General features: G+C 40.2%; 1 protein-coding gene across 1 annotated transcript in view; it reads right to left on the bottom strand.

Moving 5' to 3' along the window:
* Positions 1 to 15,148, bottom strand: part of PTPRN2 (protein tyrosine phosphatase receptor type N2) — a 1,352,613-nt gene that overhangs the window by 444,620 nt on the left and 892,845 nt on the right. The window contains exon 12 of the mRNA XM_082258395.1: positions 12,648 to 12,712. Within this exon, the coding sequence (XP_082114521.1) occupies positions 12,648 to 12,712 (65 nt within the window). The remainder of the gene's footprint in view (positions 1 to 12,647; positions 12,713 to 15,148) is intronic.

The raw sequence follows: 15,148 nt of genomic DNA, 5'->3' as shown, positions 1-15,148 counted from the left end.
TGCTCTGTGCCACATTCTAAACCTAATAGATTTAACCCTGTAAAGCAAATATTGCTATACTTACCTATTTTGCAGTCGATCTGGTCTGTTCTTAGCATCAGCTGTCAGTGGAAGATAGTAACTCTATGGGTGACGTCACTTCCCAGCCATTTCTCAGCCGTTGTCGGTCCTTTCCAGCACACAGCTTCTGCCGCTAGAGACCAGACCGGATCAGCTGCAGAATAGCTAAGTAGAGCGATTTTTGCTTTATAGGGTTAGATAGATTTGAAGTAGAATGTGGCAGAGAGCAGGTTTAGCGTTAGGTAGGTATTGCCTGGACTTACACTTTAAGGTAAACACTCCTAGATATTACACTATACTTTCCCTTTTATTTTGAAAACTCATTAGTTCCCATGAAAACCGTACATCAGTGCACTCTGTGGTATATTATAGACAGAGAGACTGACAAAATCTTGCCTCATAGCAGTATGTAAAATTACAGTATATAAAAAAATCTGATACACAGAAGATAAAGATATCATCACAGAGAATATGTTCATAAAGCTAGTTGTTATTAAATATGCCCAAATAAAAGTGTCATTGACACGTTCATGTCATTTATTCCACTCACTACTGTGTTCTGTAGCTGAGATAATAGATTTACTGTCATTTATAGACACAAGTCAAGCAGCATTTTCCAACTCTGCCTATGTTGCTGTCTTACAACGTTTTATCCCTTTCTGTATTTTATCTTTTTCATTATATTACAGCAGGAGAACAAAGCAAACCACCATAGTGTTCATTCAAGTCCAATGTCCATTGGATGGTTTACACTATCGTATAACCGCATACTGTGTATATGGTGGTGCTTTGTTGTGCCATTCATTTAATGGAGCTGTGTTGCAACATGCAATGTGCGTTGTGATACTGTTTGCTAAAAAAAAATGAAGTAACTTTTTGCTTTCATTGTATTCTAGTCCATTAAATTTACACCTCAAGCATGTGCGATGAAGCAAAGTGTCCTGGTCTGAAAGGGATCTAAACTGGTCATCCTACCACCTGCAACTGGGACTGACCATACATACAGATGTCCCAGTCCAAGTCATTATATTACAAACCCATCTACAGTATGTTAAGATACTGAACTATTAAGTAATGCACCTGCTGTTTAAAGCCCAACTATTTTGTTTTGGATAGAATGGGGTCAGGATACAGCACCTGCCTAGTTTTCATTGCCTTTTGTGTCCTTATTGAGGACATTTTCCTTCATGTTTTGTGAGGAGTGGAAAACATGGTTAATCTCTAAATGCCATTTTAAATGAGTGAACCTTTGACAAAGTTTTTATTTCCGGCTCTTCTGGTGACAACTTCACACACCTTTTTGTATGGGTGTCACAGGAATAAGAAGTAAGGGCACATTTCCTTTGTTAGTTTACAAACAGAAATAAGTACCTGACGAAAATTTTTACTCTTCCCTACTTTAATATACTCTTCCGTACCATAATCTAAAACAAATAAAATGGTTAGAGTTAGGTATTAGAATATGTATGCAACTTGGGTGGAATTTAACAGAGTTTGATCCCCAAGTACATTTTCTATATGTTTCTATGGAAACAGCACTAGGAGGCCAGTGATACCATAATGCTGGTGCCACTAACTTTATTGGAGCAACTCCCTCTGTACATAAGGAGAATCAACTAGTCGGTGGAGACACCAGCAGTATGGTATCAATGGCCCCTAGTTGATTCTCCTCAAGTATATATTAAAAAAGCTTAAACAAAAATGTTGAAGATTGAAAAAGTATGGCAGTGTTGGCTTTCAGCCACTGACACCCTTGATTGAATCTTTTGAATTTTGATTGAATGTTACTGTAACAGCTCTGATGTCTTTTTCTCCTATGTGAGCTGAAGTTACTAGCCCTGGCCCAGCGATCCTTACTGATTTCATGTAAGTTAATGCTCTGTTATAGTGATGTGTCCAACTGAGAGGGCTAATTGTCCTATTTCATTTTCTTATGCACTTTATGAAAAGTTGCATTACTGGAAAGGGGGGAGGGGGGGGTGGGAGCTCTCTTTTATACCTAGCTAGTTTCTTTGTTAGTTAGGCTCACCAGCCTGGTGAGATTTATTACCAGGTTGTACATTGTTCTGTTTGTATTGTTTTTTTATGTCAAAAATAATAATAATAATAATAATTTTCTAAAAAAGAAAAAAAGTTGAAGCCGAAAGAAGGATCAGGATTTGGGGATTCCCCTACTGGGGAGCAAAATAAATAAATAGTGAATCATTCCCTGCCCTACTGTAGCCAATTTTTTTTTTTTTATAGTTTTAATTTCGGCTCTACACTAACTAAAATAACTATCTGATCCTTTCTAACTTAAATTATTAAAATAAATCCATATTAAAAGGAATAAAAGCCAGTTTTGTTTATGGTGAGTATTACGACTTACTACTAATTGAAAGCACAGCCTTTGGGTTTCGTATTTATTAGCTGGTTCACAGATTTACCATATATAACTTACAAATGATAATAAACACGGCAGAGTTTTGCCAAGGGAATAGGTTATGGAAATGTATCTTAGAAGAAAGTAACATAAGCAATTTGAGTTGTGCAGTGATTCAGTGAGATGGTTTGCAGTAGATCAGAAGGCATAGACTTGTGCTGTTGAACCTCTTCAAAACTGTATTAGAAGAATATTATTATATAGCACTTATACAGCACCAACAGGAAACAAGGGAGACAGTACAGGTACAATACAATTCAAGATAGGATGGTTAGGAGGATCCTGCTTGTGAAAGTTTACAATCTAATAGGAAGGGTCAAGCAGATACAACAGGTAATAACTGCGTGGGGATGATGGAGAAAGTGCAAGTTAAGAGTTTAGAGATATGCAGGAGAGGCTTCTGTGAACAGATGAGTTTTCAGGGATCATATAAAGGTGGACAGAGTAGGAGACAGGCGAATAGACTTATGCCCCATACACACGTGCAGATTATCTGCAGACTTTTGTCTGCAGACTTACCAAAACCATATAATATGAGGTCAAACCTAAACACTTTCAATTTGCATGCAATCCGGCAGGCCCTTGCACTACATAGAAAAGGTAAGTCTGCAGACAAAAGTCTGCAGATAATCTGCACGTGTGTATGGGGCATAAGAAAGACAGTTTGAAATGATGGGAGAGGCTCTGGAGAAGTACTGGATATGAGCATGGGAGGAAAGGATGAGGGAGCTAGAGAGCAGGAGGTCCTGAGAGGATCAGAGACAATTGCTGTGATAATAGGTGATATTTTGAGACAGGGTTGATAATGTAGTTTGGGGTAGAGTTGTAAATGGCCTTGTATGCAGTTATTAGTATTTTTAAGTAAATTAGTTGTTAGGCGAGCAGAAGCCAGTGAAAGGATTAGCAGGCATGGGTTGATGAGGTTGATGAGCCTGGCAGAAGCATTCATGATAGACTGCAGAGGGGATAGAATGTGTGGAGGTAAACAATAGTGGAGGGAGTTACAATGGTCAAGATGAGAGAATGACTTAGAAGCTTGGTGTTGTCATTGGTAAAGAAGGGGCGTATTTTGGAAACGTTACAGTGTAAAGGTGGCAAGACTTAGACAATGATTGAATGAGGGGTTTAAAAGAGAGATTAGAGTCCAGGAGTTCATATAGCACCCTGGTATGAGGGAAAGGAATGATAGTTGTGTTATTTTTATTTTTTATTACCAATTTTCACAATTACATGGCCTAGAGTATGAGGATTACAACATTGTACAGAGACATAGGCATGGGGTATCAGCAATTCTGTAGGCAACTATAAGGGTTACATGGCATGAAATAATCAAACACAAAACTGAAAACCCTGCCACCATAAGGAAGCTAGTAGCATGGCGAGGCTTGTTGTTCGTCCAACTACTGCCACCCAGAAAGTATGGTGTACACATAATCCCTACAAGGGAAAGATGAGACAAAAACAGTGTGGGGAAAACATTGTTGTACAGTTGGCTGCTTCTTCCTCCCTTCTCTGAGCTTTGCTGTACAAGTACTCCAGGGGGTTCATATTAAGTCAAATTCATGTACTTTTAATGAAAAATGAAAAAGCAGGTGCGCTAAACTTATGAGGGTCAACCCCTTTGGGTTGAAATGAACCAATAACCCTGGGAAGTAGGGAGGAGACATTGTTGGAAGTGGCAGCAGAGGAGACACTCAAAGGCACCAGAGGGGACATATCCAGACCTAGGTTACCACGAAAGGAGACCATTCATCCTCAGGAGAGTGTGTGAATAGCTCTATTCCATTAGCCATCTGGTAAGAGGCTCATCCTCCCTTCTGAGTGGTGTTTTACAGCTGGTATCCTACTTGGGTAATCTCTTTCATCTGGATTTTGTTATCTATACGCCCTTACATTTCCATTCTCTGGTAAGGAGCCAATCCAGATATGGTGGTGGAATCACCTGCACCCTAGTTGCTGTGAATTTGACACTGAGGAGTCATTTATATCACATTACAACACGGACTCTGTTTGGATTGGACTGCACTTTACCTATACTGTTATACTTTTTGTCATTTATGTACAAGTGTGATTCATATATGCACTGTTTCATTTGACCCATTAGCACATCAGTTATATTTTAGATATGCACTGTGGCACTTAATATTGGTTTTATCTGATAATTTCGATACCACGTCACTTTTGTATCATTATTGGTTTATCCAACAATCATTAGAATCACGTTATTGGTTCATTTCAACCCGAAGGGGTTGACCCTCATAAGTTTAGCGCACCTGCTTTTTCATTTTTCATTATTTCAATTTTTTTCTAAGGTTTGCAGCTTTACTTTATCTATCCAGCACACTTTTTCTATAACATCATGTACTTTTACTGTTTGAAGTACAAAAAAGATATACTAATGAATACACAGCTGCATTTTTGCATTTTTTTTATCTACCTGGACATCAGCGTTCATTATTGAAAGCTAAGGATATCCCAACTGTGATAAAAAATAAAAGTACTAATTATCTCTATCAGCAGCTCACATCCTCTAAAAGCTAGTCTCTGAGTGGCCATTTTGCATGCCATGTCCTATTGAAGATATAGGAGGATTATTACCATTGATCAAATTATTGTTATTATGCAGGATTTTATATAGCGCAAACAGTATTCGCAGCATTTTCCTATTAACACTATTCAGAGGTTCAAAATGGAGCTGGAAAATTGTTCATCCAAGAATAAATATTACATACAAACATATAATAATGACCACTTGCAGTCAGAAGGTAGCGAGCTCTAAGCAAGATTAGTAGCTTTCTGTGGACTCTTGTGACAGCTGCACAGAAAACATAGTAAGCCTTCTGTCTGCTTTTCAATAAACTTATAAAGAACCAGTGACAACTCAGATACATTTTGTACATTTTGTACACTTAGCAGGACATTTAAAAAGCAGTGTACTTTACAAATGACCACTGTGCTCTGCTGACTTCAAGACTACGAAGCCACTGACGCACAGCAGATTTGAATAGGAGTAGAGTAAAAAAAAAAGCCAGCAGGAGAGCCTGTCATGTAACCTAGACTCAAAAAACCCACGCTAAATAAATCCTAAAACCAAATCACCATTGCTGCTGTTGAAAAATATTACTATCATCAATATATATTTTCTTCATCTATTGGTTTTTATGTCTGGAATACAAACATTCCAATGTAACATGTTTTATCTTATAAGTGGTATGTCATTAGGGTCCTCGGCTGATTGGCAACAAGAAAATGTAGTTAAATAGGAGCCTACATGGTGATTATGGAGCTGACCGTGTCTATATGTGGACAGGAATTAGGCCACTGTGTTGACTATGAAGCCGAGTACACCCTAATGGACATTATATTTGGGTCATGTGAAAGTTTTCCGCGCATGGCTATTTAACTTGCTGAGTAACCAGGAATCTTTATCTTTGATAACGCCCTGTGGGAGTGGTGAAACAAGTCAATGTAGATACCTGTTCCTCAGTGACGTCATGTCCGGCTAAGCTGTGGAACGCATGCGGAAGTTTGCATACCATGCCCACCTCGCGGTACGGACTTGGACTGAGTAATTGACCGTCCTGCTATTTTATGCTTTACCCAATACGATACTTTGTCTGCAACACTGTAAGTGTAATTATAATAATTGCTGCTAATAAACAAGGCTATATTACACTATTGGGATTCTCTCTTCTCTATTTATGAGTGCCAAACCACAAGATACATGAGAAGGTACATCCTCCCACTTACCATATACAGCCCACATACAATACTGCTACGGGGTCCACATCTTTTGGTAAGTGCAAGCACAAGAGGGTGATAAGCATAGTTCACTGCATGAATTTGAAGTTGTGAGGCACTTCAGCACTTTATATGGACCAACATTGGAACTTTTCCCTTGGACTTTCACTGAGCACTTGCTTGTAGCAATCATTTGTATTTAAATTTCACCTGTCACATTTGTAACTTTTAGTTTATTTGCACAGTTTTGCGCTACGATTTATGATGGATTATGTCATGTAATCTACCAAAGTCACATGACCAACTCATCTCCAATAACAGCACTTCATAGAGCAATGGAGCCTTCACAACATGGCCTACATTTTATAAATGGGCTGTAAACTGTGGGTAGGGCTGTACATACAGCATAGTATAATGAAGAGAGGATAGCATTACCCTATTCCCTAATACTCATTTTGCTAGGAAAACAATATCTACTCTTTTAGTATATCAACCCGCATTATAGCTATAAAAATGGTAAAATGAGGTAGGAACCGGAAAAAAAAACAAAGCAGAGAAAAATGAAAACATAAAGAAATATATTTAGTACAGCAGAGAAAGAATGCACAGCAAACATTACAAGTAAAAGTTAACTCTAAACGTTAAAGTTGCACTGCAAGCAAAAAGCTAAATTCATATTTGAAATGTGTATATATGGAATTACTTAGAAGCCAAAAGATTTGTAATTTTGTTTGGCCAGTCTTATGATCCAGGCTTTTCTGCCAGACTGCATAGCAGGATATACAATGTCACCTTCAGCAGCAATGTCAGGCAGCAAGTGAAATCAATCGGTGACCGATTAGTGCTATCTAGCAGATGCTGCAGCCAGAGTCAGATAGCGCGGAACTTACAAAAAGGAATTAGTGACTGTTGAAAATCTCCATCGCTAGTTTTTATGTCAGGCATTTTGTACATGAGAGGTAGCAAGAGGTCTGCAGCTTCACAAGAAGGCAAGGTCTAAGATCACCCCATACCTATAAAAGGGAGTGTGGTAGGCCGAAGCAGTTTAGCAATGCCCGGATGAGAACCTGAACTTAAAGCTGGTAGGGTATTGCTTTGTGTATCCCAAAGTTTAATTTTCAGATTTGACTGGAGTGTAGTAATAAGCAATAGTTTGGTCGCCAAACCAGTTTCTGCTTGATGAGATCACCCCTGTACATGCTGCTTTTTTCCTTGTGTCATCAAACTCCCACTGTTAGACTGGCAGCATGGTGCAGTACTGTACAGCCTGATCCACTCACACATCTACTTTCCTCTCTATGCAACGAATCACAGGAAATTCATATAAAGAGAAATTAGAGTACTCAAAAATGAATTTGGAGGGCAGGGGTGGGGAACCTTTTTTCTGCCAAGGGCCATTTGGATATATATATAACATCATTCGGAGGGCCGTACAAAATTATCAACTTAAAAATTAGCCTGTTATATTTGGTCAAACATTTAAGTAACTCACCCCTAATTTGATGGCTGGAACTGCTTCTCTTTGGTGAGGTGTGTGAGGTTAGCTAGTATTGATGATGTTGCTATTCACAACTGGTTTTCCAGGTTTGCGTCAGTCAGTCTGGAGCACATGCGACTCTTTGCGGTGGTAAGTAAAAGAGCAGCTGGTGGGTACTGCTGTGGGTACTGCTGGCTCAGGCTGGTACTGCTGTGGGTGCTGGCTGGTACTTGTGGGTGCTGCTGGCTGGTACTGCTGGCCTGCTAGTGGGTACTGCTGGCTGGTACTGCTGGCTCAGGCTGGAACTGCTGGCTGGTACTGTGCTGTGGGTAATTCTGACTGGTACTGCTGGCTGGTACTTCTGCTGGTACTGCTGGCTCAGGCTGGCACTGCTGGCTGGCACTGTGCTGTGGGTACTGCTGGCTGGTACTTCTGGCTCAGCCTGGTACTGCTGGCTGGTACTGCTGTGGGTACTGCTGGCTCAGGCTGGTACACTGCTGGCTGGTACTGCTGTGGGTACTGCTATCTCAGCCTGGCAGTGCTGACTGGTACTGCTGTGGATACTGCTGGCTCAGGCTGGTAGTGCTGGCTGGTACTGCTGTGGGTACTGCTGGTGGCAAATGCTGGCTAGAGACTCAGGAGCGACGCCGCGCTGGAGAAATAAAGAGACGATGCTTCCTGTATTGGTCTCCTCACAGGTGGAGTGCATTTGATATCACTCCGCCTGTAACTCACTCAGACTGTAAGGAAGGAGACAGAACTATAAAGGAAACATCGGCTCCATTCTGACAGCTCAACTGAGAAAGACACAGACTTAGCAGCACTTGGGGCCGGACCAAATGATTTAGTGTGCCGCATACGGCCCGCGGGCCGTAGGTTTTCCACCCCTGTTGGAGGGGAACTAAACTCACCACCTTTGCTCCCTCACTATCGCTGCCATTTTCACCCAGTCTTCTACCAAGTATAGGGTCTTCAAGTATGTAGAATGGCCAGGCCAGAATGGTATAACTCTCACACATGTGCACGGGAGTTAATTTCTTCTATCAATGAGGTGTGCCCGGAATGTACACTGATTTGTACATTCTTTAGATGAGTGTGAGCAGGCAGAGGTATACGTTGTTTTATTACAGAGGAGACATAGCATGCCTCTTCGCCAAAAAATAAGTTGTCTACTCATAATTATTTTTTCGGTTTAGTTTCACTTTAAGAATGTTTTAATGTATTCATATAAGCAGATTCAATTATTATTATTTTTCATTTATCTGCCTGAAGTTTAATGCAAAGACTTCTGTTTTTTTTGTTGTTTTTTTTTAAACAACTTCATTAAGCTAAGAAATAGGTTAAAAAAAAGGCAAAACAACAATCACGACATCTCCTTGCCTAAAAAGCACTGGAAGAGTTAATTGCAGTTCTGACCATCGAGTAGCTATTCGTGATTTTCTCCTTTTGTTTTGGCTTTTATTCCATTTATAACAGAAGCGACCAATAGCAGCATCTGATGTCCTGGATACCTCTGCTGGTACCCCACCATGCTCGTGGCCAGAAGGGCTTGGAAAGAGACAAATTTCCATATCAAACCCAATTTAGATGAAACGCCTTGCTTAAAAAAAAAAAAAGGGAGAGAGGCTGAGGCAGGCTAGTGAGTGCATCAATAGACCCTTGATTAGATTTCAATCTCCTGAGCAGACAAATTTGAATATTTATTACCACAAATGCAGATTTCCCTTCGCCCTCACACTCTTGATCTTGAATTCTATCCACTGTTGTGTTTTTATGAAAATTTGGGCAGCGCTGTGTTTTCCAGTAAAGTGACAGTTCTCAAGATAATCCTGTTATTGTTTGCTAGAGACTGACTGTATCTGCTTATTCATGTGTTAACGAGGAATGAAATATTTTCTTTTTTGGCTGCAACAATTTTAGATGGGCTGGAAACTAATTTGTGGACATTTTATAAGAAACTGCTCTGTAGAGATTAGAATGTGTTTTACAAATCTTGCAAATTAACAGGATGCAATATATTTTATTATTTATTTACTTGATTTGCCTTATTTATATAATGCTGACATATCACACAGAGGTTTACAATGTACACAAACCTGTTCAAATAATTTCCTTTCCACAATGGAACTCATAGTCTAATGTCGCTACTGTACTCTAAAGCTAATTTAGTGAAGTGCTAGTTAAAATTCATCTCCAGGTTCAATCTTTTCTTGCTCTTCACCCTTGTGCCATCTCTATACTGTGGACTGCACAAAGATTCTTCCCTACATTGTTTATAAGCCGTGTAATGTTCATTTTTGATGGCCAATGACAACCTTAGTCACTGGACAGAAAAGTACAAGTTGGAAAGAGGGTTCTGCAACTCTCCCATGTCATATTTTGCATATAGGGTACACTGTAGAACTACATTTCCTATGTGCCCTTTTCAGAGACCTTTAAGTGGGGTACACACTAGTAGAAAATCTGCCAAAAATTCCCGTCCAAGGTAAAATCGTACGATTTTCGGCTAGTGTGTACACAACTTTCAGCAGCCGATGCCGACATTTTCAACGAAAAAAACGGAGGGACAAACACCAAAATTGTTATTGTCTGTCCCCAGACGACCAATTTTCGTTTAATGTGTACGCAGTACGTCTGTGAAAAATCGGATACGAAAGACCGTGCATGATCTGAAGTCGCTGACGACCCGGAAGTCTAGGAACAAATGTCCCAAAAAAAAAAAAAAATCGGACGACAAATTTCGTGAACATTTATGCACTGTCAACTAAAAACGGTTATGACCGCTGAGCATGAGAGAGAGAAAAATCGGAGGATAGCCTTTAGAGTGGTGAGTGTCATTTGAAGAGATAAGCAGAAAGGGATTGGCTTTAGTAGGAGCTGGGCAAAGATATGTGGGTCTGGGTGAAGCTAGGTGGGCGCAAGCAGAGTTTATTTTAATATGCAACATCACAGATGTAGGCGGTACTGAGATCTTCACATCAGCACAGCCTGAATAGAAACTACAAAAGGGCATTGAGAAGACTGGTCACCCTGCACACAGAGCAAGCAGAGGTGACCGGTCACTTCCACAGGTAGTGCTTTGCCCTCACTGTCTGGAGGATAAGTTACACTGGTAGTTGCAAGAGGAAGGAAGCATTACTTGAGCAATGTAATGACACTTAAATGGTCACTCCATTTGTATAAAAATTTGATTGTGCCTAGAGGTGAGCTTTAATCTACCAAGTACATTTTTTTTTTTTTGCAGAGAACAAACCAGGGCACCTAAAGGAAACCCACACAAATGTAGAGAAACAGGGTGTATGCATGATTCTTCAACACTAGCAGAAGCATTCAGTTGTTCCATTAGGTGCATGAACTAATTAAAAATGGTTTCATACACTATGTAAAGTACAATGTAAGAATCTGGTGCTATAGCAGATAATTCTGGTAATTTAAAAAACTCTGTCAGTTCCTGTCCTAGAAGCTGAGAAGTAGATTCCATCTTCCCATAGCAAAGGTTACTCTTTGTATGTTGGGCCCCACTATAGTTTCAAAGCAGCCATACCATTCACTGTGAAACTGAATGTATGTGAGGACTAGAATGTGGCTTGGGATCTGGAGATTAGCTAGTGCCATGAGAGATTTGGGGCTTCTTCACAAACAGGTGTAAAGTCAAGAAACAGTAATTCTCCTGCGCTCCAGTAGTATGTGACAAAGGATAAATTATCTTATGTGGTCTTTGTAGGCACCACCTTAGGTCTTGCCATCCCCTCAGGGCCATGGGTATCCAAATTCACTGAAAAACAACAAGAGAGGGGCGCACTGACCTCCATTACCACTAAAAAGGTTTATTAACATCTGAAAGCAACATACATTGTACTCACAAACAAATGATGGTTGCACACATGTAAACACAATGGAACCGATTGTCTCCAAAACAACCAGGACACTCCTGTGGTGCTGGATGACGTGCTGGTATCTGCATATGTCTGGCTTGGCTGACGTGTTTCGAGGGAGGACCCTCTTCCTCAGAGCCAAAAAGTGCATAATTTGCTTGTGAGTACAACGTATGTTGCTTTTGGATTTTCATAAACCCTGTTAGTGGTAATGCACGAGGTCGGTTTGCCCCTCTCTTGTTTTTGTAAAGTCAAGAAAAACTGGTACACATAGAACCTCTATACAGAGCCTAACACAGGCATAAGAAAGTAGACAAGTGCGCAGACCATACATAAAAAGCATTTCAGGAAGGTAAGACTAGACAATAGTATATGACAGGCAGGGCAAATGTCAAAAATTCCGACATTGTGCATCAGCGATAAAAATGATTCTTAGCAAATTAACAAAGAATATTTTCTGGATCCCCAGTCTAAGCAACAAAATAATTAGACAAGCAGAGCTCAGCAAAGTCTCCAAATGCTAAAGGTCAAATTTATTTGAGGTGTTAGATATAATAAAACATCTACTATATGTATGCCTTTCTGATTTTACAAGTCTTTACCCACAACATAAATAGGTAAACGGGTTTTCCTATATATTGTGCTTTAGTAGAGTATTGTACCGTGTTAACCAATGACTAATGCAGATAATTTGGAATATAAGTTATCCTGAACACCAGCTACTTTAATAATTTAGGCTAACCAATAAAGGTTATCACAGAAATTCCAAACTTTTTGAGTAATATCCTGTGCTCCAAGTTAAGTTGATTTTTACCACCTGGAGAGCATCCTGGTCAGTCATGTATCTTCCTTCCTTTGTTCTCTGCCTTGGAGAATATAATAACGTGTGCAACAGTCCCTGTGAGCCCTGGTCAATGGACAGAATAAGTGGCCTACTATTTCTTCAGTTCAACAAAGAAAAAAGATGTTTTCCATTAAGTATGAGTAACAGACACACTTTAAAAGCAGTATATTATTCTCTCTTGTATATAGCAGGCAGAGTGTAAGAAAGTTATACAACATGAAATCGTACCTCTGCAACTCCTGTCTGCAGAATTTTAAGTTGTGTGCTTTTTTCCAGCTTGTCCTTATTGGCAGCTATGAACAAAATAAGAAGAAAAATATTACTTGACCATATAACTTTTTCAGATCTTTAGAAACACACTGTTTTATTTATTTTATATCTGCATATCATTAAAATGTCTACTATATTATTTCCATAAATATTCCAATTATATTCCATCCCCAGATCCACAGTTATTACAGTAAAGAGGTTTTCCAGGCCCTTAAAGAGAATGTATAGTCGTTCTCTACATATTTCTCTTATTTATAATGGCCGAAGCTCTAATATGCTATTTCAGCTGATAACTGTGCTAAAAAAACAGATCTTTACAAAGCTGAAATACACCATCAGAGTAGTAACACAATCTCTTACCATAAGTCTGAGGCTTTTCTATAGACAAGCAAGCTGCTTTTCTATCAAGCCAAAGGTGTGCACGCACGCACGCACGCACGCACGCACGCACGCACGCACGCACGCACGCACGCACGCACGCACGCACGCACGCACGCACGCACGCACGCACGCACGCACGCGTATATATATTTATATACCGTATTAATAAAAAATCATTATAGTTCCACTTTAAGACAAAGCTAAAAGCAGCTTCAACTACTGTGATTAGCATGTCAGAAAACTTTTCCAGAGTCTCCAAAGCTATTAATGTCACAATACCTTCATGGCAGCTGTATCAGACCATTAGCATCTGCTACACACATGCACAATACCTTCTAAGCAGACCCAGTGTGCCTAAGCTTAATGTAACCACCATAACAAAGATATGCTTCACAAGCCCTAGATAATGGCAACTTGATCAGCAGTGTCTTAAAATATGCAGACATAAGCCTGGTACACACTATGAGTTATTTTCGTTCAACCCAGTGGGTTAAATGAAAAAAAAAAAAAAAAACTGTCAGCTCCGGTCGGAGCCACTGTACTAACTATTCAACAGAACACTCTGGTCGAGAGCCGATTAGCTGCTGGTTTTTCAGCATGCATATCCGACAGAAGCCGGCCAAACAGTCGGCATCTGTCGAACCGACTTGCATGCCCATGGGCCGAATGTCGCATGTTTTTTTTACAGAACCGGCCAATGATGCGCGGCATGCAGGCCATGTGTAAGGGGCTTTAAATACAGCTGTTGACCATATTGGTTACTCAAACAACCTGTTTTTTTTTTTAGCAAAAAAGACAATTTGTGCAGGTCCCAAATGTAGTTGCATTTAACCACTTGCCGACCGCCGCAAGTACATATACTACGACGGTCAGCCCCGGCCAGGCAAAGTGACGTAACGGTATGTCACTAGCCTGTCACTCGCTTGTGAGCCAATAGCGGGCGAGCGCGCGCCCGCTGAGGCGCGCGCCCGCCCCGGCTCGTTCCCTAACAAGTCAGTGCGTGTGACCGGCGGACCCGATGTCCGCCGGTCACTTGCGATCGTTCGCCGGGAAGGGAGAAAGGCTGGCGGCTAATGCAAACAAGCCGCCTGTCATTCTCCCCTGTGTAAAAATGGAGATCAGACGGTTCTACTATGTAGGACCGTTGATCTCTGTTTTTACACTAGTAGCCATGTCCAATCACAGTTAGAAACACGCCCCTAGGACACACTTAACCCCTCCCTCTCCAATACAGTTAACCCCTTCCCTGCCAGTGTCATTTTTACAATAACAGTGCATATGTATAGCACTGATTACTGCAGTAATGTCTAAGGTAACCCCAAAAGTGTCAAAAATGTCAGTCAAGGGTCCGATCTGTCCGCCGCAATGTCGCAGTCCCACAAAAAAAATCGCAGATCGCCGCCATTACTCGTTAAAAAAAACCCACCAAACATATGTAGCATAAAACAAATTGGCCGAAAATGTTAAAAAATTTTGATTTTTACATTTTTTGGGGAATTTCATATAAAAAAATGTGAAAAATATTATTTTTGCAAAATTGACACTCTTTTTTTGTTTATAGCATATGATCAAAAAATCGCACAGGTGATCAAATACCACCAAAAGAAAGCTCTGTTTGTGGGGAAAAAAGGACATCAAATTCGTTTAGGTACAGCGTCGCACGACCGCGCAATTGTCCGTTAAAGTCACGCAGTGAGAAATCGCAAAAAAAACCCTGGTCAGGAAGGGGGTAAAATCTTCTGGGGCTTAAGTGGTTAATACATCTTTGTATTATGGTCTTAAACAGACAATTTCGTTTTTTTAGAAAATGGTCCATACTTTTCAGTGTCCTGTTTCCTGGTGCTTGGATAATTCATATATGAGTGCATATGCGCATTGCTACAGGGATATTGTGATGTTGTTTTTTTTTATTTAGTCATAATAAGCATTGGAAACAGGACCACAATTTAAGCCAAAGGGGAGGAGCAAGTGGTCAATTGTACAGCAGAAGGCAACAGAAAGGTCTAATTGTTTGCATATGGGGTAATAGCCATTGTTTTTTGCAGTTATGAAGTTGTTAGTGGGTTCTAGTAAGGCAG

Source organism: Pelophylax lessonae, assembly GCF_965119305.1.
Source record: "Pelophylax lessonae genome assembly, chromosome: 5".
NCBI lineage: Eukaryota > Metazoa > Chordata > Amphibia > Anura > Ranidae > Pelophylax > Pelophylax lessonae.
The sequence above is the reverse complement of the archived record's forward strand: the minus strand, read 5'-3'. Positions and strand labels throughout refer to the sequence as shown.